Source organism: Symphalangus syndactylus, chromosome 4 (assembly GCF_028878055.3).
Source record: "Symphalangus syndactylus isolate Jambi chromosome 4, NHGRI_mSymSyn1-v2.1_pri, whole genome shotgun sequence".
NCBI lineage: Eukaryota > Metazoa > Chordata > Mammalia > Primates > Hylobatidae > Symphalangus > Symphalangus syndactylus.
Genome location: NC_072426.2, coordinates 51,850,733 through 51,876,422, shown reverse-complemented (window position 1 = coordinate 51,876,422; position 25,690 = coordinate 51,850,733). Strand labels below are relative to the sequence as shown.

General features: G+C 38.7%; 1 protein-coding gene across 2 annotated transcripts in view; it reads left to right on the top strand.

Moving 5' to 3' along the window:
• The window catches only part of FGF2 (fibroblast growth factor 2), a 72,933-nt gene that overhangs the window by 33,228 nt on the left and 14,015 nt on the right, over positions 1–25,690 (top strand). For both annotated transcript variants that reach the window (XM_063637930.1, XM_055274656.2), the window contains exon 2: positions 17,831–17,934. In XM_063637930.1, coding sequence (XP_063494000.1) covers positions 17,831–17,934 — 104 coding nt within the window. The remainder of the gene's footprint in view (positions 1–17,830; positions 17,935–25,690) is intronic.

The following is a 25,690-nucleotide window of genomic DNA, read 5'->3' as shown; positions in this document are numbered from 1 at the left end:
CCTGGCTAATTTTTTGTATTTTAATAGAGATGGGGTTTCATCGTGTTGCCCAGGCTGGTCTTGAACTCCTGAGCTCAGGCAATCCGCCTGCCTTGGCCTCCCAAAGTGCTAGGGTTACAGGCGTGAGCCACCGTGCTTGGCCAAATTCGTTCCTTTTGTTACCTAGCCTCCTTTGTCAGCTATCTATGCATTAAAGGGTTTTCAGTGCCTGGTCTTCAGCATTGGATTGGATGATGGCTGATGGAAGAAAAAAAAGCAGTGGTTATACCTTGGAATTTAGTTTTCAATTACTGGTGAATTTTAGATCCAAGGAGACTACTAAACCTGGCTCAGTTTTTGGACACCAAAACATAATTCTATTGGAAAGCGAACACACTCTATCAACCAATTTTAAATAAAAAAGGTTTTTTGAATCAGCCAGAAGTTAAAATGTGAGCATTATGTTCTGAGCGGAAGGTGTCAGGTTATGTGAGTACTTGTTCTCTATAGATGAATATAGTGAGCTTTGAAGTGTAGTATTAGACAACTGCTTTCTGATTATCTTAGTACGCTAAATTGAGAGTTTCAGTTTGCTTGGGTTTCAAATTACTTAAATGAGAAATAATATTAATGCTGGCCCAACTGATGAAAAATTATGCAATTGCCACTAAGCCCCATGAGGGTAGAGACTTTGTAGGTCTTTGTCACTGTTGTATTTCTAGATCCTAGAATAGTTTCCTGACACATAAGAGACACCAATATCAATCGTTGAATGAATGAATAGGATAATAGATTGAGAAATTATATAAGGTCTTAAGTCTTTTTTGCAGTATTTCTCTTGGGAAATAAAACTAAAAATTTATTTATTCTGTAGGTAAAGAACTGGGCTCACTATGGTAAGACATTATATAAGCATAAATAATATACTTTAAAAAGATGCCTCAGCCACATTCATATTTGCCCTCTTCTAGATATTCTCATCTTTGATAAAATACGAGGATTCCTAAAAACATATAATTTCCTGAATCTCAAAACAAAGCAGGTAGAGTGTGAAGCCAACATATTTGAGTGCTATATACTAAAAGTTTATATATGGGTGTGTACATATGTATACACACACACACACACACACACAAAATATCTATAGCAACTATTTCCCATCGTACAGGTGAGAAGGTAAGCTCAGTTACTTGGAGATGAAGGCTGATTTTGAATCCAGGTCTGACTCCAAAATTCATGCATTTGACACCATGTTATTTATTCTGAGTACTACAGTTTAACATCTGTGGTTTACTTCACAGACTTCTTGAAGGAGTTGTTCGCATTTAGTGTTCCCAAATTCTTACGGAGGTTAATCTAGTGAATACTTTTCAGTCTTATATTACCTGTCATTTTTCATACCATTTGATACTGAAGGTCTTCTTGAAGGTCCCACTTGAGATCCTATCTGCATTTGGTTTCTAACTCCTGGTTTCCTACTTCTGACCACTCTTGTGGGGTTTCATTAAATTTGTAAACTATTTGGTTGGGGTGGAAATGACATCTTACCTATATCGAGTTTTCCCATCTGTAAACATGCGTAGCTCCCCTTTTAAGTCTTTTAAAAATGATTTTCAATAAAGTTTTACAATTTTCTCCATAAAAGTCCTAGATACTATTTGTTATCATCGTAAATGTTTTTTTTTAATAACTAACAGTTCTTTTTTTTATTTTTATTATTATACTTTAGGTTTTAGGGTACATGTGCACAATGTGCAGGTTTGTTACATAATTAACTAACAGTTCTAATAATTTGTTGTAGGTGTAAAGAAACCGAATTTTTATATATTCTTGTATCAAGCAAGTTGCTGAATTATTTTCAAGAGTTCATCTGTATGTTCTCCTAACTTTAAAAAAACTTTTTATTTTGGAATAATTTTAGATCTACAGAAGATTTACAAAGACTTTACAAAGTTCCTCTATACCCTTCACCTAGGTTTCCCTAAGGTTAACCTTTTTTTTTTTTTTTTTTTTTTGAGACAAGATCTTGCTCTGTTGCCTAGGCTGAAGAGCAGTGGCCCAATCATGGTTCACTGCAACCTCCACTTCCCAAGCTCCAGTGATTCTCATGCCTCAGCCTCCCAAGTAGCTGGGATTACAGGCATGTGCCACCACGCCTGGCTGTTTTTTTGTACTTTTTGTAGAGACAGGGTCTTGCCATGTTGGCCAGGCTGGTCTCAAATTCTTGGCTTCAAGCAATCCACCCACCTTGGCCTCCCAGAGTGCTAGGACTACAGGGGTGAGCCACCGCACCCGGCCTTACTTCTTACATAACTGTGGCACCTTTGTCAAAACTAAGAAATTGATACTGGTTACAATGCTGGTTCTAAAGTATAGATTTATTTGGATTTCGCTGCTTTTTCCACTAATGTCCTTTTTCTGTTCCGAGATCCAATCCAGAATATCATGGTGCACTTAGTCCCTTGATTTTTAATGGAGAAAGTGGTACTATCTGCAAATAATAACTGTTAGACACCTTAGTTTCCAAGTATTGTGTGTGTGTGTAGGTATTAGGTGTGCATATACGTATCTTCCTGCACTAGCTCGTACTGACCAATCCATCCAGGCTCTTCTTGCTCTACATCCTATACTTTTCCCATAAATGTTGGTGCTTCCTTGGATTATGCCCTTTGCCCTTTAATCTGCGCTGGCTACACACTTTTGAGAAGATCCCAGCCACTTTACATCTCCCCATAGGGATTAGGCACAGCCTGCACTCCCAAGGCAGCCACTGTTAGCTCTGATCATTACCTCTTTATTTCTAATAGATTCCTTTTTTGAACTCTGGATTCATATAGCTGACTGCTTTCTGGACATCTCTGTCTGAATTTTCCACAGGCATTGCAATTTCACCATGTCTGAAGGGAACATATATCATTGTCTTCTCTTGCCAACTTTCCCTTTCTGCTGCTCAAACAACCTCCAAGTTATCCAAGACAGAAAAACCTGGGACCTATTTCTGAACTCTTTGCTTTATTCTTTCCTCCCTTCTTCTTCTCTCCTTCCTTTTTGCCCTCTTTTTACCTCCCTCCCTTCCTTCTCCTCATAGCCCCTGTAAATCCTGCTTCCTTCATGTCTCCCATATTTATTACCTTCTGTCCACTCCCACAGTTGGTGCTTCCTTGGATTCTGTCCTTTGTCCCCACTGTTTCATTAAAAGCTCTCATTCTTTCATGCTATTACACACTACCAAACTCCTTAACATAGTATTCAGAGCCTCTGGTCTCTCCAGCCTCATTTAGTCCCCCATACCCCCTTCCACAACACACACATGCATACCCATACACTCCATGCTACCTAACTGCTGGAAGTTCCTTAGATGTGCTATTCTTTCTCTCCCTTTCTCCTTTGGAAGTTATATAAGATGCTTTCCTTTTGTTCCCATTCTTTCTTTTCCTGACTAACTCTTGCTAATTCTTTCAGTCTCCAATCATTTGTCACTGCTTCCAGGAAACCTCTCTATTCAGGCTGGGTTAGATGTACTCTCTGAGTGCTCTCAAAGTAGTCTGTGTATATTTTTCTCATGGCACTTACAGTATTGAGCTTTAATTATCCGTGTACCAGTCCTCATCCCCTCAACTATGCTGTATGTTCTTTAAGGCTAAAGACCAATGTTATATTTTCCTTTGGGCTTCCTATTGCTTAGCACAGTACCTGGCACATAGCTGTTACCCATAAACGTTAATTGAGTTAGTGAGTAAATGTATTCACCATTTGTGGAAACACTGACTTGTCTGTTTCCAAAAACCATATTCTTTGACCAGGGACAAATCTCTCTAAATATCAGCTTCCTTATTTCTAAATAGAGAAGGTGTACTGGATGATCCTTTACACTGCTGATAAATTGGTATTGTATGATTCTAAGATTTATCATCCTGGGGCATATACAAAAGAAAATGATGTGGATTGTGGAAGATATTCCAAAATAGGAGTTCCAAAATATTTTAAGCAATGGTGACAATGTTGAAATAATAATTTGGCTCTTTGGTCCTACTGTTTAACTAATGTGTTGAGTGCCAATGATCTGAACACTTTGAACATTTGAGTGATTTACTTATGGTGATCAGAGTTTCTATTCCATTGCTGACATATCTAAATCATTTTAGAAAGATTGTGTCAATTCTCCTTTGCTGAAGATTTTCAAGTCAAAGTTGGACAGTTGTTTGTCATGGATATTGTAGATGTGATTTAAGTTGTAATTGTATAATGATAAGGCTAAGTGACCACTAAGATTTTGCTTTTTGATGAGATGCTTCAATTTTGTAGTTTAGAGCTTTTGCTTTGATGTTGCAACATTTTAAAAAATTGAATTTAAAGCTTGGATAACATACTATTTATTTGTCTAAGTTTAGGTCTTAGTGGATTTAATATCAATATTAGAAAGCTACCAGAAGTCTATGTTTATTAAAATTGTTGACTTCCATGCATCCAAAAACTGACTCTATGAAGTCATCTCCAGCTTGTTAAAATGAGCTGGGTTAAGTCAGTATCTAAAGTCCAATTTAGAAAGGTCTTTTAGCACAGCCTTTTAAAAAAATTATAAAAATGTAAAATACGAACAGAAAGTCACATTTAAAAATTTGTACTTTAGGGAATTATTCCTATGTGAACATTCTTATAACTGTTGCTCAGGTCAAAAAACAGAACTTTGCCAGCCACCTCAGAAGCCTTCTATGCCCTGTCTCTATCACAGCCTGTCTTCCCCAATGAAAGTGTAGACTTATTTCAGTCACTTCTTTATTTTTCTTAATAGCTTTTATCATAGAAATAGGTATTCTAACATAGTCTACTTTAGTTTGGCCTTTGAAAATATATGAATTTTTAGCTGTTTTGATGTCATGTCTTCCTTCCATCCTTTTTTGTCCCTTGCAATTACTTGCTAAAGAAATTGGATTGTTTGATCTATAGAGTTTCTCAGCCTGGGTTTTCTTGATTGCTCTAGGTGTGTAGGACTTAAGTGTTTAGAACAGGCATGGCTGTTTCATGCCTCAGTCCTGGAATGACATTCTACCCAGAATATCATTCTCTCTTGTCTCTCCCTTGCCAATACCTTGTTCATGTGGTTATCTTCTATCTATACTCCAAAACTTAGCTCAAAACTCACCGCTCCTAGAAATATTCCCAGCCTTTTCATTTAATAATAATTATGTCCTATTCTGTAGTCTCCTAGCACCTGTATAAAACTCCAGTATGACACCAATCACATGGCTGCAATTCTTTCTTTTCTAAAAATATATATGTTTAGAGATGTATTGGAAGGAGTTGGCTTACACCGTAGTGGAGGCTGGTGAGGCAAGTCCGAGATCCATAGGCAGGCTGGCAGAACTGGCAGGCTAGAATTCTCTGGCATAGGCTGAAGTGGCTGTTCACAGGCAGAATTTCTGCTGGGAAGCTTCAGCTCAGCTCATAAGGCCTTTCAACTGATTGAAACAGGCCTGCAACGTTTTCAAGAATAATCTTCTTTACTCGAAGTCAATTGATTATGGACTTTAATCACATTTACAAAGTACCTTCACAGCAACACATAGATTAGTGTTTCACTGAATTACTGGGGACCACAGCCTAGCCAATTGATACATTAAAAAAAAATTACACTGCATCTTTTGATTTTCTTTCTGAATCTCTGCTTTTCTTTTTTCTAATTTTGGCCTCTGTAAACCTTCCATTTTTTTCATGCTTTAGCATTGTGAGGGACTTAATACTGGGACATTTTTTCACAATATCTCATTCACCATCTTACCTGTCATTCTTTTCCCTGAGGTACTTTGATCCAACAAACATTCACTCGATTCTGTTGTGTGTCGGGCGGTGTGCCACTGCTAGGGATACAGAAATGGATAAGGTATAATTCCCTACCCTCAAAAAGCTCACCATCAGTTGGTGGGGGACAGACAGGTATGGTATAAAATTACTGTGAGTGGAGGAAGCAAAAATATAAGAGCTCCCTCTCATATTAGTAGGTGCTTTGTATACATTTTATGCCTGAAGGCATAAAATATCCAGTTAGTGTTAAAATTTTCCTGATGGTCTCATATTTTCTTTACAGTTGGTTTATTCTCCATCAGAAGTTGAACAAGGTTCACGTATCCCTTTTGGGTGATATGTCTCCAAACTCCCTTTATAATTGAGAAATTCTCTCTTTCACCTTGAACTCATGAATGTGCGTATTTTCAGTCATGTTTAATATAATGCACAGTTGGTATTTTATTCTAGATTGCTTTAAAGTTTTAACAATGCTAACATTGTTACACATTGGATGTAACAAAGTTAACTCCCTTTTTAATTGAGAAATTCTGTCTCCCTCCTCGAACTCATGAATGTGCTTATTTTCGGTCGTGTTTAATATGACACACAGTTGGTATTTTATTCTAGATTGTTTTAAAGTTTTAACAATGCAAACATTGTTACATGCTTATTATAAAAGTCACATGCACAATTGAGAAAAACATTTAAATATCAAAATGCATGTGGAAGTAAAATATCATTTTTATCTCATTATCCCCAAATAATTGGTAACTCTTCGGGATTGTTTTCTACTAATCTGTACATATTCAAATGTACAATTTTTACATGCTAAATATTCCCTGTGCTATTACTTTGGGTTTAATTTGCTCTTATTTTTCTAGATCATAATGTAGAAGCTTAGATTTTTCTGTTTTTCTAATACAAATATTTAAAGCTGTAACTTTCCCTTTAAACATGCTGAATTTTCATTATCATACAACTAGAAATATTTTCTAAATTTCTTTGTGATTTATTTTCTCTGTTTTTGTTTGTTTGTTTGTTTTATTGTTGTTGAGACAGGGTCTTGCTCTGTTGTCCAGGCTGGGGTGCTTTCGTGCTATCTCGGCTGACTGCAACCTCCGCCTCCCAGGCCCAAGCAATTCTTGTGCCTCAGCCTTCTAGGTAGCTGGGATTACAGGCGCATGCCACCCTGTCTGCTAAATTTTTTTGTATTTTTTGTAGAGTGGGGTTTTGCCATGTTGGCCAGGCTGGCCTCGAACTCCTGACCTCAAGCAATCCACCCATCTCCCAAAGTACTGAGATTACAGGCATGAACCACCACGCCCGGCCTTCTCTGTGTTTTATTTGGAAACGCACTGCTTAATTTCCAAATATTTGGGGATTTTCCAGATATCATATTGCTAACAGATTTCTACTTTAATACGTCATATGATTTCAGTCATTTCAAATGTATTTAGGCTTGTTTTATGGTCAAGCATATAATTTATTCTTGGGAATGTTCTATGTGCCCTTGAAAAGAATGTAGATTCTGCAGCTGTTAGGTGTAGTGATCTTTAAGTGTCATTTTGGGCATATCTGCATGTTAAAGAATGAAGTTGTGCCAACATGCCACATACAAAAATTAACTCAAAATGTATTAAAACCTAAATAGAAGGGGTAAAACTAAAACTTAGAGGAAAGCATAGGTGTAAATCTTCATGACCCTAGATTAGGCAGTGATTTTTTAGATATGACACCAAAAGTACAAGCAACAAAAGAAGAACATTGATAAATTGGACTTCATGAAAATTTAAAGTGTTTATGCTTCAAAGGACAACATCAAGAAAGTGAAAAGAGGCCAGGCGCGGTGGCTCACGCCTGTAATCCCAGCACTTTGGGAGGCTGAGGCGGGCGGATCACGAGGTCAGGAGATCAAGACCATCCTGGCCAACACGGTGAAACCCCGTCTCTACTAAAAATACAAAAAATTAGCCAGGCATGGTGGTGGGCGCCTGTAGTCCCAGCTACTCGGGAGGCTGAGGCAGGAGAATGGCGTGAACCCGGGAGTTGGAGCTTGCAGTGAGTCAAGATAGCGCTGCTGCACTCCAGACTGGGCGAAAGAGCGAGACTCCATCTCAAAAAAAAAAAGAAAGTGAAAAGATACCCCACAAGGTGGGAGAAAATATTCTCACATCATATGTCTGAAAGGGATTTGTATGTAGAACATATAATGAACTCTTTCAACTCAATAATAAAAAGACAATCTAAAAATGAAACAAAGATCTAAGTAGACATTTCTTCAAAGAAGGTAACCAAATAGCCAATAAGCACATGAAAAGATGCTCAACATCATAACCCATCCAAGAAATGCAAATCAAAATCACAGTGAGATATTACTTCACACTCAACTAGGATGCCTATAATTCAGAAACAAAAACAGACCATAACAAGTGTTGGCCTGGATGTGGAATAATTGGAACTCTCATATATTGTGATGAGAATGTAAAGTTGCATTGGAAAACAGTCTGACAGTTCCACAAATGATTAAACACAGAGTTACCATATGACCCAGTAATTTGACTCCTAGGTATATACTCCCCAAAAAAGAAAACATATGTCTATACAAAATCTTGTATATGAATGTTCGTAGCAACGTTATTTATGTAGCCAAAAAGTAAAAACAGTCCAAATACCCATCAGCTGCTGAATGGATGAATCAAAGTCTATCTATACAATGGACTATTATTTGGCAATAAAAAGTAATGAAGTACTGGTGCATGCTACAACATGCATAAACCTTGAAAACATTATTCTGAGTGAAAGAGGCAGTCACATTTTGTTTATATGAAATTTCCAGAATAGACAAATCTACAGAGACAGGTTGCCCAGGGTTGGAATGAGTGGTATTAGGGACATGGAAAGTGACTGCTAAAGAATGTAGAGTGACTAAAATGTTCTATAATTGATTGTGATGGTTGCAGAATGCTGTGATTATAGTAAAGCACATTGAATTGTATGCATGTTTTAAATGGGTGAATTGCATGGCATGTGAATTATACCTCAATAAGGCTATAATAGGTAAAACAAACAAAGGAACCACGGGTACCAACAGTTCAGAATAAGTGCCTTTGATATTACTTAGTATTACGGTGTCTTTGGAAAAGGAATTTCTCAGATGGAGTTAATTGATTTGAACAATTCAAGACCAGTGGGCAAATTGCCATAGATGGCTTCCTAAGCTGGCAGTTAATTTTTTTCTGTTAAAAATATATACATTTTTAATTTTTTAGAGACAGGATTTCACTTTGTTGCCCATGCTGGTCTCAAACCCTGGGCTCAAGTGATCTGCCTGCCAAGGCCTCCCAAAGTGCTGGAATTACAGGTGTGAGCCACTGTGCTCAGTCACAGTTAATTTTTTGGAACAGTTTTCAAATGACTATATTAGGAGGATGAAGTCTTAGGTAAATGAAACTTACCTGACCTAAAAAACAGTATCATTTAAATCACAATTGGTAATGCTGTTGACACCTTCCATATTCGTAATGATTTATTCTCTTGTCAGTTTTTGCTTCAGATATTTTAGAGTTCTATTATTAGCTGCTAAAATTTAAGATGATTATGGTGACCCTGTTTATCTCTGGTTATACTACTTGCCTTCAAAGCTATATTGTCAGATATTAATATAGCCAGATCAGCTTTCTTATACTGAAGGTCTACAATTTACCCATTTTTTCCACAGTTTCACTGTTAACTTGCCTAGTAAGTTAAGGTGCTTTTCTTGTAAACAACATAGTTAGGTTTTGTTTTTTCATCTTGTTGACAATTGTTTCCTTTTAGTGGTGTGTTGGACACTTATATTCAGTGTTATTATTGATATGGTTAGTTTAAATCTGCCATTTTGCTGTTTTTCTTTTTTTAAAATTTCTTCTAAAAAATGGGATACATGTGCAGAACGTGCACATTTGTTACATAGGTATACGTGTGCTATGCTGGTTTGCTGCACTCACTGACCCATCCTCTAAGTTCCCTCCTTTCACTCCCCACCCCACAACAGGCCCTGGTGTGTGTTGTTCCCTACTCTGTCCATGTGTTCTTATTGTTCAACTCCCACTTATGAGTGAGAACATGAGATATTTGGTTTTCTGTTCCTGTGTTAGTTTGCTGAGGATGATGGCTTCCAGCTTCATCCATGTCCCTGCAAAGGATATGATCTCATTCCTTTTTATGGCTGCATAATATTCCACGGTGTATGTGTACCACATTTTCTTGATCCAGTCTATCATTGATGGGCATTTGGGTTGGTTCCATGTCTTTGCTATTGTGAATAGTGCTGCAATAAACACACATGTGCATGTGTCTTTATAGTAGAATGATTTATATTCCTTTGGGTATATACCCAGTAATGGGATTGCTGGGCCAAATGGTATTTCTGGTTCTAGATCCTTGAATTGCCACACTGTCTTCAACAATGGTTGAACTGATTTACATTCCCACCAATGGTGTAAAAGTGTTTCTATTTCTCCACAGCCTTGCCAGCATCTGTTGTTTCCTGACTTTTTAATAACCGTCATTCTGACTGGTGTGAGATGGTATCTCATTGTGGTTTTGATTTGCATTTCTCTGATGATCAGTGATGTTGAGCTTTTTTTCTTATGTTTGTTGGCCATGTAAATGTTGTCTTTTGAGAAGTGTCTGTTCATATCCTTTGCCCGCTTTTTGATGAGGTTGTTTTTTTCTTGTAAATTTAAGTTCCTTATAAATTCCGGATATTAGACCTTTGTTAGATGGGTAGATTGCAGAAATTTTCTCCCATTCTGTAGATTGCCTATTCACTCTGCTGATAGTTTCTTTTGCTGTGCAGAAGCTCTTTAGTTTAATTAGATCCCATTTGTCAATTTTGGCTTTTGTTGCAATTGCTTTTGTTGAGGTCTCTGCTCTGCTGCATTGGTCTATATATCTGTTTTGGTACCAGTACCATGTTGTTTTGGTTACTGCAGGCTTGTAGTATAGTTTGAAGTCAGGTAGCATGATGTCTCCAGCTTTCTTCTTTTTGCTTAGGATTGTCTTGGCTATACAGGGTCTTCTTTCATTCCATATAAAATTTAAAATAGTTTTTTCTAATTCTGTAAAGAATGTCAATGGTAGTTTGATGGGAATAGCATTGAATCTATAAATTACTTTGGGCAGTATGTCCATTTTCACGATAGTGATTCTTCCTATCCTTGAGGATGGAATATTTTTCCATTTGTTTGCATTCTCTCTTACTTCCTTGAGCAGTGATTTGTAGTTCTCCTTGAAGAGGTCCTTCACGTCCCTTGCTAGCTGTATTCCTAGGTATTTTATTCTCTTTGTAACGATTGTGAATGGGAGTTCATTCATGATTTGGCTGTCTGCTTGTCTGTTGTTGGTGTAAAGGAATGCTTGTGATTTTTCCCCATTGATTTTGTATCCCGAGACTTTGCTGAAGTTGCTTGTCAGTTTAAGGAGTTTTTGGGCAGAGAAGATGGGGTTTTCTAAATATACAATCATGTCATCTGCAAACAGAGACAATTTGACTTCCTCTCTTCCTATTTGAATACTCTTTATTTCTTTCTCTTGCCTGATTTCCTTGGCCAGAATTTCCAATACTATGTTGAGTAGGAGTGGTGAGAGAGGGCATCCTTGCCTTGTGCCGGTTTTCAAAGGGAATGCTTCCAGCTTTTGCCCATTCAATATATTGGCTGTGGGTTTGTCACAAACAGCTCTTATTATTTTGAGATAAGTTCCATCAACACCTAGTTTATTGAGAGTTTTTAGCATGAAGGGGTGTTGGATTTTATCAAAGGCCTTTTCTGCATCTATTGAGATAATCATGTGGTTTTTGTCTTTGGTTCTGTTTATGTGATGGATTACATTTATTGATTTTTGTATGTTGAAACAGGCTTGCATCCCAGGGATGAAGTCGACTTGATCATGGTGGATAAGTTTTTTCATGTGTTGCTGAATTCTGTTTGCCAGTATTTTATTGAGGATTTTCACATCAGTGTTCATCAGGGATGTTGGCCTGAAGTTTTCTTTGTTCTGTCTCTTCTTGGTTTGGTATCAGGATGATGCTGGCCTCATAAAATGAATTAGGGAGGAGTCCCTCCTTTTCAATTGTTTGGAATAGTTTCAGAAGGAATGATACCAGCTCTTCTTTGTATTTCTGGTAGAATTCAGCTGTGAATCTGTCTGGTCCTGGGCTTTTTTTGGTTGGTAGGCTATTAATTACTGCCTCAATTTCAGAGCTTGTTATTGGCCTATTTAGGGATTCTTCTTCCTGGTTTAGCCTTGGGAAGGTGTATGTGTCCAGGAATTTATCAGTTTCTTCCAGATTTTCTAGTTTATTTGCGTAGAAGTGTTTATTGTATTCTCTGATGATAGTTTCTATTTCTGTGGGGTCAGTGGTGATCTCCCCTTTATCATTTTGTATTGTGTCTACTTGATTCTCCCTCTTTTCTTCTTTATTAGTCTACCTAGTGGTCTAATTTGTTAATCTTTTCAAAAAAACCAGCTCCTGGATTCATTGATTTTTTGTAGGGTTTTTCGTGTCTCTATCTCCTTCAGTTCTTCTATGATCTTAGTTATTTCTTGTTTTCTGCTAGCTTTCGGATTAGTTTGTTCTTCCCTCTTTAGCTCTTTTAATTGTGATGTTAGGGTGTTGATTTGAGATCTTTCAAGCTTTCTGATGTGAGCATTTAGTGCTATAAATTTCCCTCTTAATACTGCTTTAGCTGTATCTCAGAGATTCTGGTACATTGTCTCTTTGTTCTTGTTGTTTTCAAATAACTTCTTCATTTCTGCCATAATTTCATTATTTACCTAGGAGTCATTCAGGAGCAGGTTGTTCAATTTCCATGTAATTGTGCGGTTTTGAGTGAGTTTCTTAATCCTGAGTTCTAATTTGATTGCACTGTGTTTTGAGAGACTGTTTGTTATGATTTCAGTTCTTTTGCATTTGCTGAGGAGTGTTTTACTTCCAAATATGTGGTCGGTTTTAGAATAAGTGCCATGTGGTACTGAGAAGAATGTATATTCTAATGATTTGGGGTAGAGAGTTCTATACATGCCTACTAGGTCCACTTGATCCAGAGCTGAGTTCAAGTCCTGAATATCCTTGTTAATTTTCTGTCTCATTGATCTAATACCGACAGCGGGGTGTTAAAGTCTCCCACTAGTATTTCATAGGAGTCTAAGTCTCTTTGTAGGTCTCTAAGAGGCACACCCCCTCCACCAAGAGAGAAAGTGCTTCATTAAACTGGTCGTATTACCTGTGCCACCCAACTGGGTGAGACCCTCCAACAGGGGTTGTCAGACACCCTATACAGGAGCAATCCTACTGGCATCAGGTTGGTGCTCCTCGAGGTCAGAGGCCACAGAAGAAGCAGGCACCCATCTTTGCTGTTCTCCATCCTCCTTGAGTGACATCTCCAGGTGCAGGAGCAAATCAGATAGAATAGGGCCTGAAGCAAACCCCCAGCAAACTGCAGAAGCCCTCAGAAGAGGGACCTGACCATTGAAAGAAAAAAAAAAAACTAACAGAAAGCAACAGCAACAGCATCAACCACAACAAAAAAGCCCCAACAAAAACCCCATTCAAGGGTCAGCACCCTCAAAGACTGAAAATAGACAAACTCACAAAGATGAGAAAGAATCAACGAAAAAATAATGAAAACCCAAAAGGTTAAAGTGCCTCTTCTCCTCCAAATGATCGCAACGTCTCTCCATCAAGGGTGCAGAACTGTACGGAGGATCAGATGGACGAATTGATGGAAGCAGGCTTCAGAAGATGGGTAATAAAAAACTACACTGAGCTAAAAGGAGCATGTTCTAAACCAATGCAAAGACGCTAAGAACCTTTATGAAAGGTTAGAGGAATTGCTAACTAGAATAACAAGTTTAGAGAGGAACATAAATGATCTGATGGAGCTGAAAAACACAGCATGAGAACTTCGTGAAGCATACAGAAGTATCAACACCCAAATCAACCAAATAGAAGAAAGGATATCAGAATTTGAAGACCACCTTGCTGAAATAAGGCATGCAGACAAGACTGGAGAAGAAAGAATGTGAAGGAATGAAAAAAGCCTCCAAGAAATATGGGACTTCATAAAAAGACCGAACCTACTATTGATTGGAGTACCAGAAGGAGACAGGGAGAATAGAAGCAAGCTGGAAAACACACTTCAGGATATTATCCAGGAGAACTTGCCCAACCTAGCAAGACAGGCAGGCCAACATGCAAATTCAGGAAATACAGAGAACACCACCAAGATACTCCACAAGAAGATCAACCTCAAGACACATAATCATCAGATTCTCCAAGGTTGAAATGAAGGAAAAATTGTTAAGGGCAGCCAGAGAGAAAGGCCAGGTCACCTACAAAGGGAAGCCCATCAGACTAACAGCAGACCTTTCAGCAGAAACTCTATAAGCCAGAAGAGATTGGGGGTCAATATTCAACATTGTTACAGAAAAAAATTTTTCAACCCAGAATTTCATATCCAGCCACACTAACTTTCAAAAACGAAGGAGAAATAAAATCCTTTCCAGACAAGCAGATGCTGAGGGATTTTGTCACCACCAGGCCTGCCTTACAAGAGCTCCTGAAAGGAGCATTCAATATGGAAAGGAAAACCCGGTACCAGTCACTGCAAAAAACACACCAAAATATAAAGAACAATGACACTATGAAGAAACTGCATCAGCTAGTGTGCAAAATAACCAAATAGCAGCATGACGACAGAATCAAATCCACACATTTTGCTATTTTTCTAATTATCCCATCTGTCCTTTACCTTCTGTCTTTCCCTTTCTGCCTTCTTGGGTTAATTGAGTAGCTTTAAAATATTTCATTTTGCCTTTATAACTCAGCTGCCAAATGTTTGGGTCAGTGGGGAGTTAACCTTGCTCTTGAACTCTACTCCTGGCTTTCCACTTCTTGGAAGATCTCTCTTTATCCTGCTGGTCATTGACTTTGCATTTGGTGAAGGCTCAGTGCTTCTCAGAAGGATCACTTTCAGCCCTTTGACCTGCTCCCAGCCTTCAGTGGACTGCTGCCTTACACTCTGCAAAGGCCCGGGGTACTTGAAGAGGATCTCTTAGCCCTTCTGTTCTGTTCCTAGCCTTTGGTGTGTGGTACTTGTGCACTGGGTGGAAGCTCTATGGGAAAGAACTGGCAGGTGGATATGGAGTTGCTCTTTGATCAGGGCTCTTCAGAATTCTAATTCCTCACATCAGCAGCTGATAAAAGTTTCTTAAAAATTCAGCTGGTTTCTTCATGGTCCCATTTTTGGCAAGTTTATTCCTCCTTCTATCAGAGATGAAGAAGCTATGCATCTCTTTTTTGGGAAGAGATCATCTGTATATCGAATATATTTAGGAGATGAAGCAGCTATGCATCTCTTTTTTGGGAAGAGATCATCTGTATATTGAATTTAGTTTATTTAGGTTTTTTATGCATCTCAGCTCAGATAGTTTTTATAGAAAATCTATGATTTTGTGACTTCTTCAACTTCTTGTTGTAGACTCTGGTTATTTTTAAAACTTGTAATTTAAAAATTATATGCCAATGGAAACACTTTTCAAGGATCTTACATTTAATGCTTATTGCTTAGTGGTTTAATGAATGACAACAGTCCCTGAGTGTGGGAATAGTTGCGGTCTACGAAAGGTTAATGAGTAAATGAATTATGTTTACTTTGGGTATTGAGTTACTGGTACTGATCTGGCCATACACGAATATCCCTAATCACCCTTATGACTATTAATACACATTTATAAGATGGTGGACTAGAGCTGGGCTAGAGTTTATTGATAAGGGACAGAAAGAAAGTATAGCGATTGATTATGCAGCCTTGCCTCATGGGCATTTGTACACCCTTATGAGTTAAAGTGAGATGCAAATGCATTCTTCATTAAAATGGCTTATCTGAATCATTTTAGAACTGCATACAATAATTTGCTCATACTCATTAAGTTTGATTATGTTGATTAAAAACAAAGCTTATTTTCTGCATTTTCCAATAATATTGTAAAAAATACTTCATACCCTTCTTTGTTTGGGTTTCATGTCTTCATTACATTCCTTTTACTTCGTATTATCTTTTAAGATTTTGTGGAAGAATTTCACTTGGGTAACTGCAGGCTTAAATGATGCAATGCTTTCTGGAATCCAGGGGTGACTGACACACAGTCAGACATGAAGTGTTCAACAAAATTCTAAGATTGTCTTTTTTTTAATTGTAAATTCTTAAACATTCATAAAAGTAGTGAGATTAGAATAATGAAATCCTGTGCTTCTAATGACTGTTAACACAAGTCAATCTTATTTATCCTATCCACTTTATTAAAAATTTAGTTATTTATCTATTATTTAAAATAATATATTAGCTTATTTTAAAGCTAATCCCAGATATTATGTTTCATTTTGCATGTCTGTTGCTGTCTTGATAGGAAAATTTTTAAAACATAAATTACTATGACATAATGATATCTAACAAAGTTAATTATTTCAGAAACTTTCAAAAGTTGCTTTTTGATGCCGTTTCCCTAGCTATCTATAAACACCTGGAAATTATATTTATTTTATATTTCTAATGTTATTCAAATGATAATATGCTGATTTCTAAAATTGCATTTTTTTCCGTTGCTCTCAAGAATATCCTAAACATATCCATGGGATGTAGGATGACCTATGAAAATAGGTTGGACAAACATTTATCTTCCTTATCTTATGATAAGCAGAGTTCTGAGAAGTTTGGTAATAAAGAGTTAACTTGGTTTAACTAAGATTTTCCTAAATTATTTGACGCCAGAACCTTTTTTTATGTAACATCTGTTAGCCAAAATACATTTGGGGGAATATTGTTCTAGGCAGGAGAATGCTGCCTTTGAATAGCAAAATAATCTTTACTTCATTTTTATTTCAATTAATTAGGTAATTATTTGTCCATATTGCATTATCATCATAAGTAATTATTTTTTGTTTTTCTGTAATCTGCTTAATATTGATAATGTGGTGTGACAAGTCGTCTTTCTCAGGATCTTATTTTATAAAAATCTTTCATCACACTTATTTTATGAAAATCATTTGCTGTAGAAGCAAATTAAGTATAAGCATTCTATGTTTCCACTAGATAGATATTTGCACACAAAAAAATAGACATCAAAATCCCATATAGAAAGCTAAATGCATCTATAGTTCATTGAAGAGGAAGCTAGAAATAAGATGTGTAGAAGTCAAGGAAATAGGGCCGGGTGCGGTGGCTCATGCCTGTAATCCCAGCACTTTGGGAGGCCAAGGTGGGCGGATCACGAGGTCAGGAGATCGAGACCATCTGGCTAACATGGTGAAACCCCATCTCTACTAAAAATACAAAAAATTAGCTGGGCATGGTGGTGGGCGTCTGTAGTCCCAGCTACTCGGGAGGCTGAAGCAGGAGAATGGCGTGAACCTGGGAGGCAGAGGTTGCAGTGAGCCATGATCGTGCCACTGCACTCCAGCCTGGGTGACAGAGCGAGACTCTGTCGCAAAAAAAAAAAAAAGAAAAAAGAAAAAAGTCAAGGAAATACAGCTCAAATTATAACAGTGAATAACTAGATTGTGTTTTATTTGTGAAGAATTGGCAAATAACTTTTAAATAGTTTCAACATTGGCAGTAGCATGGGAATCCTCCTACACTTTTATGTACCCTTAAAATATGTTCACTTTAAAAAATGTAAATAGTTAACAGAGGCAATTGAAAGCTAACTGCCCAACAAAGGAAACAATTCTCCATGTGTCCTCCTTCTCTGCTCACCCTGTGACACCTTCTCTGCTCACCCTGTGACACAGGAGCGACAAGGGACTCACAAGGCACTAGTGCCCTAGTAGTTCTGCATCTCATCCTCTCTCATACAGTTTAGTTGACATCTGCTCCCTGTCACTCACCCATACCCCCAAACTCACCAATCCTCCAAAGTGGATTAGTTGTTGCTTAGGTGTGTTTTGTCTTTATATTGCATAAATATTGTGAAGAAGGCTCTTTCCTCTGTGGTGCTACAAAGATAATTCTTTTTCCCGTTATAGTCAAACTACAACTTCAAGCAGAAGAGAGAGGAGTTGTGTCTATCAAAGGAGTGTGTGCTAACCGTTACCTTGCTATGAAGGAAGATGGAAGATTACTGGCTTCTGTAAGCATACTTTGTTTTCACATGTTTTTTGTTGGCTTTTATTGCTGTTAATTTACCAGCATTGTTGTTTATCAAATCTTTATAAAGGGTTTTACATGTATGATCATCATAGTCACCCTGTAAAATAGGGAGTATTTTTTTTATTTCACAGTTGCAAAAACTGACGTGCTGAGGGAGTAAGTAAAGTAAGAAAACACAGCTCATATAAAGTAGAGACTGGATTGGGCTGGAGGCATTCCTGACCTCTAAATCACTGCTTTTACTCTGCAAAACTATTAAACTATAATTTTAAAAAATTTTCCTTCTATTATGCAGTTGTTTGAAGATCATTGGGAATAGATGTATACAATTTTGATTATTGGTTTTTAAGTTTCTTCTTTAGAATGTGACATACAAAACACATGCAGTGTAGAACACTAGTTGAGAATATAAGCTTTCTGCCTGGTACAGATGCCGACTCTGCCACTTATGAGCTCTGTGTTCTTGGACAAATGATTCTGAGCTAGTTCCTTTACCTGTAAAATAGAAACAATGATCCTATCTCATTGGGATTTTATGAGAATTTAATTAGATACTACACATCAAGTGCCCAAATCAGCATCTGACACGTAATAGATCCTGAAAATTGTTACTTCTTCCTCATATTACTTCTCATTTATATATATATGTCAGGAGAGGGACTTTTCTTTTTTCTTTTTTTTTTGAGATGGAGTCTCACTCCACTGCGCAGACTGGAGTGCAGTGGCGCAATCTCGGGTCACTGTACCCTCTGCCTTCTGGGTTCAAGCAATTCTCCTGCCTCAGCCTCCCAAGTAGCTGGGATTACAGGAAGGCACCACCATGCCTGGCTAATTTTTTTGTATTTTTTAGTGGAGACAGGGTTTCGCCATGTTGGCTGGGCTGGTCCTGAACTCCTGACCTCAGGTGATCCGCTGCCTTGGCTTCCCAAAGTGCTGGGATTATAGGCGTGAGCCACCGTGCCCAGCTGTGGAGAGGAAATTTTCTTTTTTACATTTTATCACAGCTCATCAGAGGTCCTAGTTCCTGGCTAGTATTCTTTCCACTAGTACAGGCTCCCTGTCAACTTCACCATTATTATTAGAAACGGGATTGCATATCTGTTGAACATATGATGTATAAAGAATGGTGCAGGAAAATAAATATAAAAGACATAGATCTCATTCCTGTCTCCTTGAGGGAGTAGATAGGACATGTATGTAAATGTTTGTGTGTGTGTGTGTTTCACAGCTCTTATACCAATGCCACTGGCCAGTTATGACATCTCTATATAACCTCCCCACAGAAAGGATCTAATAGTACTAAGAAATTGTGGTATTTTGAACTGTACAAATAGTTTTTGAAATTTCTTCTGAATGAAGACCTTTGGATTTCTAAAAGCACCAAAACAAGGCTTACAGAGAAAAAGGTATCTAAACTATCCCAATTTCAGACTGACTATATGACAAAGATATACTTATGTTGATATTACCAGTTTATGTGATTTTTGCAGGATAAATCACAAGTTTGAGTGTAGTGGCTCTCAATTTTGGGAGAGGTAGTTGAATAAATTTTAGAATTCTCTTTAAGAATAGCCAACACTTATTAAGTGTAAGTGCACCAGATGCTATGGTAGGCATCGGGCTTATAAAATTGAATATCAAATTGTCTCTGCCCTTAATGAGTGACAATCCAGGGGAGGCAGAAGTGTAAATAAGTATTTATAATAATGTATAAGGGTTTTGATATGCTACTTGTATATTTTGCATACATGCATAGTAATATAGGAAAGGATAAGAAGTATTATGATATAGGAAGCAATATAGAAAATGAGGTGATTACATTTTTCTAGAATTGGGGGAGATGACCTATAAGTAGAATTTTAGACATTGTAAAGGAAGGAGTTCAGCAGGCAGTTATGGGGCAGAAGAAATTGAGATGAAGGTATAGATAACTCTAGGACATAGGACATGAAAAGCTGTGGATGCATAAATCTACTTGATGTATCTGAAGAATTACAAGTAATTAACTAATGCTGGAATGTATAGTGCAATGGAGTAACGAGGTGGAAGGGAAGAGAGAGAAGGCTGGGGAGGTAGATAGACTGTCTGCTGAATCTGCTGAAGGGCTTTATACACCATGCTGACTATAAGCAGTGGAGAGCCATGGAGAGTTTTAAGAAGAGATCTAATTAGATTTAAATTTGAGAAAGATCATCCTAGCAGAAGTGTAGAGAATGGACTTGAGGGGGCCAAGACTGGTGGAGAGAGATCAGTTAGAAGGCCACCGTAGCCGGGTGCGGTGGCTCACGCTTGTAATCCCAGCACTTTGGGAGGCCAAGGTGGGCGGATCACGAGGTCAGGAGATTGAGACCATGGTGAAACCCCGTCTCTACTAAAAATACAAAAAATTAGCCGGGCCTGGTGGCGGGCGCCTGTAGTCCCAGCTACTCGGAGAGGCTGAGGCAGGAGAATGGCGTGAACCCGGGAGGCGGAGCTTGCAGTGAGCTGAGATCGTGCCACTACACTCCAGCCTGGATGACAGAGCGAGACTCCGTCTCAAAAAAAAAAAAAAAAAAAAAAGAAGGCCACTGTAATAGTCCAAGCAAGTGATGTTCTCATCCTGGCAATAACAGTAGGTCAGAGAGGAGTGAGGAAAATGCTAGCACTTGTGATTGATTAGATTTAGGATTGAAGATGAAAGAAAAGTCAAAGGTGGCTTTTAGGTTGCTGGTTTGGGTGAGAAGGTCGATGAGAAAGGGGAAGGAAGAAAAGGGCAAGGTTTGGGAAAAGGTAGTAAGTTCAAATTTAGACCTCTTTAGTTTGAGCTGCCTAAGGGAAATTCAGGTAAAGGTGTTCAGTGAGTAGTTGAAATTATAAATCTGGAGCTTAGAGGAACAGTCTACATTGATTGTTAGATAGACTTGGGTATGATCAGCATATAGGTGGTAGTTAAATCAGGTGGAATGTATGCGGTTTCCTAGGTAAAGAATACAGCTCAAAACATTAACTACTTGGGACTTTCACTTCTTCTACTCTGTACTTGCCTTTTATTCTGCCAATCTATTGTCAACTCAAGAGGTGATGTAATAGTTTGGGAATCTACCAAAGTAGCATTTTAAATATCTCCCATGACAGTGAACCAATAAGTAATTTTGGATGACTGACATTTTATTAGTGAGAGGAAGATGAGTTTCCAACCCTCCTACCCCTTTCACTTTAGGATGTGACAAATCACTATGCTTCTGCAGTAGAGTTGGTTTGGCTACTGTCAGACAGTGAGGGTGGTAGAGGAAAAAAAAGGAGTTGCATACAACATTTGTCCTGTTATAACTAACTATGGACAGCACTAATAAAATGGTTTTAAAGCTCCAGCCTTTTATATGTCTGTCATAATCTGGGTCAGTGAATGCCTTGAGATTAGTTGTTACCCTGTGGTGTTGTTGACACTAGAAGATGCAGTAACCTAGTGCATTAGTCCATTTTCATGCCGCTGATAAAGACATACCAGAGACTGGGCAATTTACAAAAGAAAGAGGTTTAATTGGACTTACAGTTCCACATGACTGGGGAAGCCTCACAATCATGGCGGAAGGCAAGGAAGAGCAAGTCACATCTTAAATGGATGGCAGTAGGCAGAGAGAGCTTGTGCAGGGGAAGTCCTGTTTATAAAACTATCAGATCTTGTGAGACTTACTATCACAAGAACAGAATGGGAAAGACTTGTCCCCATGATTCAATTACCTCCCACTGGGTCCTTCCCATAACACATGGAAATTCAAGATGAAATTTAGGTGGGGACACAGCCAAACCATATCATTCCACCCCTGACCCCTCCAAAATCTCATGTCCTCACATTTCAAAACCAATCATGCCTTCCCAACAGTCTCCCAAAGTCATAACTCATTTCAGCATTAACTCAAAAGTCCACAGTCCAACATCTCATCTGAGACAAGGCAAGTCCCTTCTGCCTATGAGCCTGTAAAATCAAAAGCAAGTTAGTTACTTCCCAGATACAATGTGGGTACAGGCACTGGGTTAATACAGCCATCGCGAATGGGAGAAATTGGCCCAAATGAAGGGGCTACAGGCCCTATGCAAGTCTGAAATCCAGTGAGGCAGTCAAATCTTTTTTTTTTTTTTTTTTTTTTGAGACGGAGTCTCACTCTGTCGCCCAGGCTGGAGTGCAGTGGCGCGATCTCGGCTCACTGCAAGCTCTGCCTCTTGGGTTCACACCATTCTCCTGACTCAGCCTGCCGAGTAGCTGGGACTATAGGCACCTGCCACCACGCCTGGCTAATTTTTTGCATTTTTTTAGTAGAGGCGGGGTTTCACCGTATTAGCCAGGATGGTCTTGATCTCCCAACCTCGTGATCTGCCCGCCTCGGCCTCCCAAAGTGCTGGGATTACAGGCATGAGCCACTGCACCTGGCCCAGCAGTCAAATCATAAAGCTCCAAAATGATCTCCTTTGACTCCATGTCTCTCATCCAGGTCATGCTGATGCAAGAGCTGGGTTCCCATCATATTGAGCAGCTCTGCCCCTGTGGCTTTGCAGGGTACAGCCTCCCTCTCAGCTGCCTTCACAGGCTGGCATTGAGTGTCTGTGGCTTTTCTAGGTGCATGGTGCAAGCTCTCAGTAGATCTATCATTCTGGGGTCTGGAGGATGGTGGCCCTTTTCTCACACCTCCACTAGGTGGTGCTGTAATAGGGACTCTGTGTGGGGGCTCTGACCCCACATTTCCCTTCTGCACTGCCCTAGCAGAGGTTCTCCATGAGGGCCCCACCCCTGCGCAAACTTCTACCTGGGCATCCAGGCATTTCCATACATCTGAAATCTAGCGGAGGTTCCTAAACCTCAATTCTTGACTTCTGTGCACCCTCAGGCTCAACACCATGTGGAAGCTGCCAAGGCTTGGTGCTTGCACCCTCTGAAGCAACAGCCTGAACTGTACCTTGGCCCCTTTTAGTCACAGCTGGAGCAGCTGGGAAGCAAGGCACCAAGTCCCTAGACTGTACATAGCAGAGGGACCCTGGGCCCAGCTCATGAAACCATTTTTTCCTCGTAAACCTCTGGGCCTGTGATGGGAAGGATTGCCGCAAAGGTCTCTGACATTCCCCAGATACATTTTCCTCATTGTCTTGGTGATTAATATCGGCTCCCCATTACTTACACAAATTTCTGCAGCCCACTTGAATTTTTCCTCAGATAATGGGATTTTCTTTTCTATCGCATGGTCAGGCTGCAAATTTTCCGAACTTTTATGCCCTCCTTCCCTTATAAAACTGAATGCCTTTAACAACACCCAAATCACATTTTGAATGCTTTGCTACTTAAACATTTCTTCCGCCAGATACCCCAAATCATATCTCTCAAGTTCAAAGTTCCACAAATCTCTAGGGCAGGGGCAAAATGCCACCAGTCTCTTTGCTAAAACATAACAAGAGTCACCTTTGCTCAGTTCCCAACAAGTTCATCTCCATCTGAGACCACCTCTGCCTGGATTTCATTATCCATATCATCAGCATTTTGGTCAAAGGCATTCAACAAATCTCTAGGGAGTTCCAAACTTTCCCACATTTTCCTGTCATCTTCTGGGCTCTCCAACCTATTCCAACCTTTGCCTGTTAACCAGTTCCAAAGTTGCTTCCACGTTTTTGGGTATCTTTCAGCAGCACCCCATTCCTAGTACAAATTTACTGTATTAGTCCATTTTCATGCTGCTGATAAAAGACATACCCAAGACTGGGCAATTTACAAAAGAAGAGCTTTAATCGGACTTACAGTTCCACATGGCTGGGGAAGCCTCACAATCATGGCGGAAGGCAAGGAAGAGCAAGTCATATCTTAAATAGATGGCAGCAGGCAAAAAGAGAGAGCTTGTGCAGGGGGACTCTTCTTTATAAAACCATAAGATCTCATGAGACTTATTCACTATCATAAGAACAGCACAAGAAAGACTTGTCTCCATGGTTCAGTTATCTCCCACTGGGTCCCTCCCACAACACATGGGAATTCAAGATGAGATTTGAGTGGGGGGCACAGCCAAACCATATAACCTAGTAATCATGGTAACTCTGTAAGATAATTGCTGGTGGAGTTTTTCATCTCCTCAGGAGCACTGGCTGAATATTGATTCATTCACAATGATAAAAAGACCCATTGTTGTTAAAAGTGATGAAAACAGAAACTGCTCTGTCTTCAGGTGTATCTCTGAAACTACTAGGGTACATAAAAAGATGAGACAAGTTAAAAGAAAGTAGACCTGAAAAGAGAATTCTGACTTTTTCTCTTGGCAAATAGGTATTAAGCTTCCTAAACGGTTGATTCTGTACCATCAGAAATGTAAAATACTCAAAATAAAGTTTTCTAGTTTCATTCTTAGCTAAGCAGGAACTTGTGAAAGTTAGTCTTAAATGTGTTTCTATCTCTTTGGATGTATTAACTCTTTCTGATGGAACAGATTTCCACCAAGTTGGTGCAGTAAGAATTAATTTAGCAATGCTTAGAAATGTATCACAAACACTCTGTAGAGACAAAGCCATGGCTATTAAGCATACATTAAAAATTCAGGATTTCTTAGTCTCCTTTGAGGAATGGCATGGCCAAGATCCAGTTGTATGTTTCATCTCTCGTCATACAACCTGTTCCTGCCAAGTTCACAAGTTAATCTCTAGTCTTACCATCCAATTTGTGTGGCTTGGTGTCATGCCTTTTCAGCAGCAATCCTGTCTCTTTCAAATTGTTCTTGGTGGGCTGTGTCAATCTTCAGATGAAAAAGTACACGTGCCCCACCTCAAAACCAAAGATATGGTCTTGGTGATTCAGTAAGTGGCACATTTCTCTCTGAGTCAGATCCATAGACATTAAACTGTCAACAATAGCAGCTTTTGGTATGAGTTCAGGGTTCTGACCAGTAGCCATCATCTGGGGATGCAGATGTGCCTCGTAACTTGAAGAAACTGGGATTTATGAACTTGCACTTGCCAGAGACATAGTCCTTCCCACTCTACTACCTGGCCCTTTTTCAGACTACTGTGTTATGACACATCCCTGGGTTCGTCTCCATTTTACTCTGTGATTCCTGCAATGATTTCTAAAGCATTCTAGTTTCCGCCCAGAAAGAAGAGTACTGTGGATACATAAAACATTTTGGTTTTTAAGAGTTATGTTAGGTTGATTACCAATTAGAGTATGAAAAAAGACTAATTTGTATACCGTTTTTTCCCCAACACCTCACATATTAATGGTATGCGTGTTTTCAGGTTACCAATTTTGTGTTGTTTGAAAACATTTCTTAAGGGTCTTTCCTTTCCTTTTGAAGCTAGGAAATAGGAAAATTCAAAAAGTAACTATATTTAATTGCCAAAGCCTGTATTTGGAAGCTGAAGTTAAATAGTTCTTTAATGCACAACAGACTTCTTACTCCATTCCATAGCAGGATAAATTTTGTTGCTATGAGCAACAGAAGTCCAGAACAAATATTAGAATTGATGATTTAAGTGTTCACAAAATTACAGATTTTTAAGAAAATTGCATAAAGTGAAGTTAATTGTAGTTTTAAGTTTAAATCACCAAACAACCTCAATGTTAGCATTGGTATGAAAAAACTTGACTGATCTTCATCTGCCAGAAAGTTGCACACTGTTTTCTATATAATGCTATAGATCATGATATACCCTGAACAAAATATTAATATCTCAGAAGTATTAGAATGTCATTTGCATTGATCCACAATAGTGAAATATGAAAAAATGTA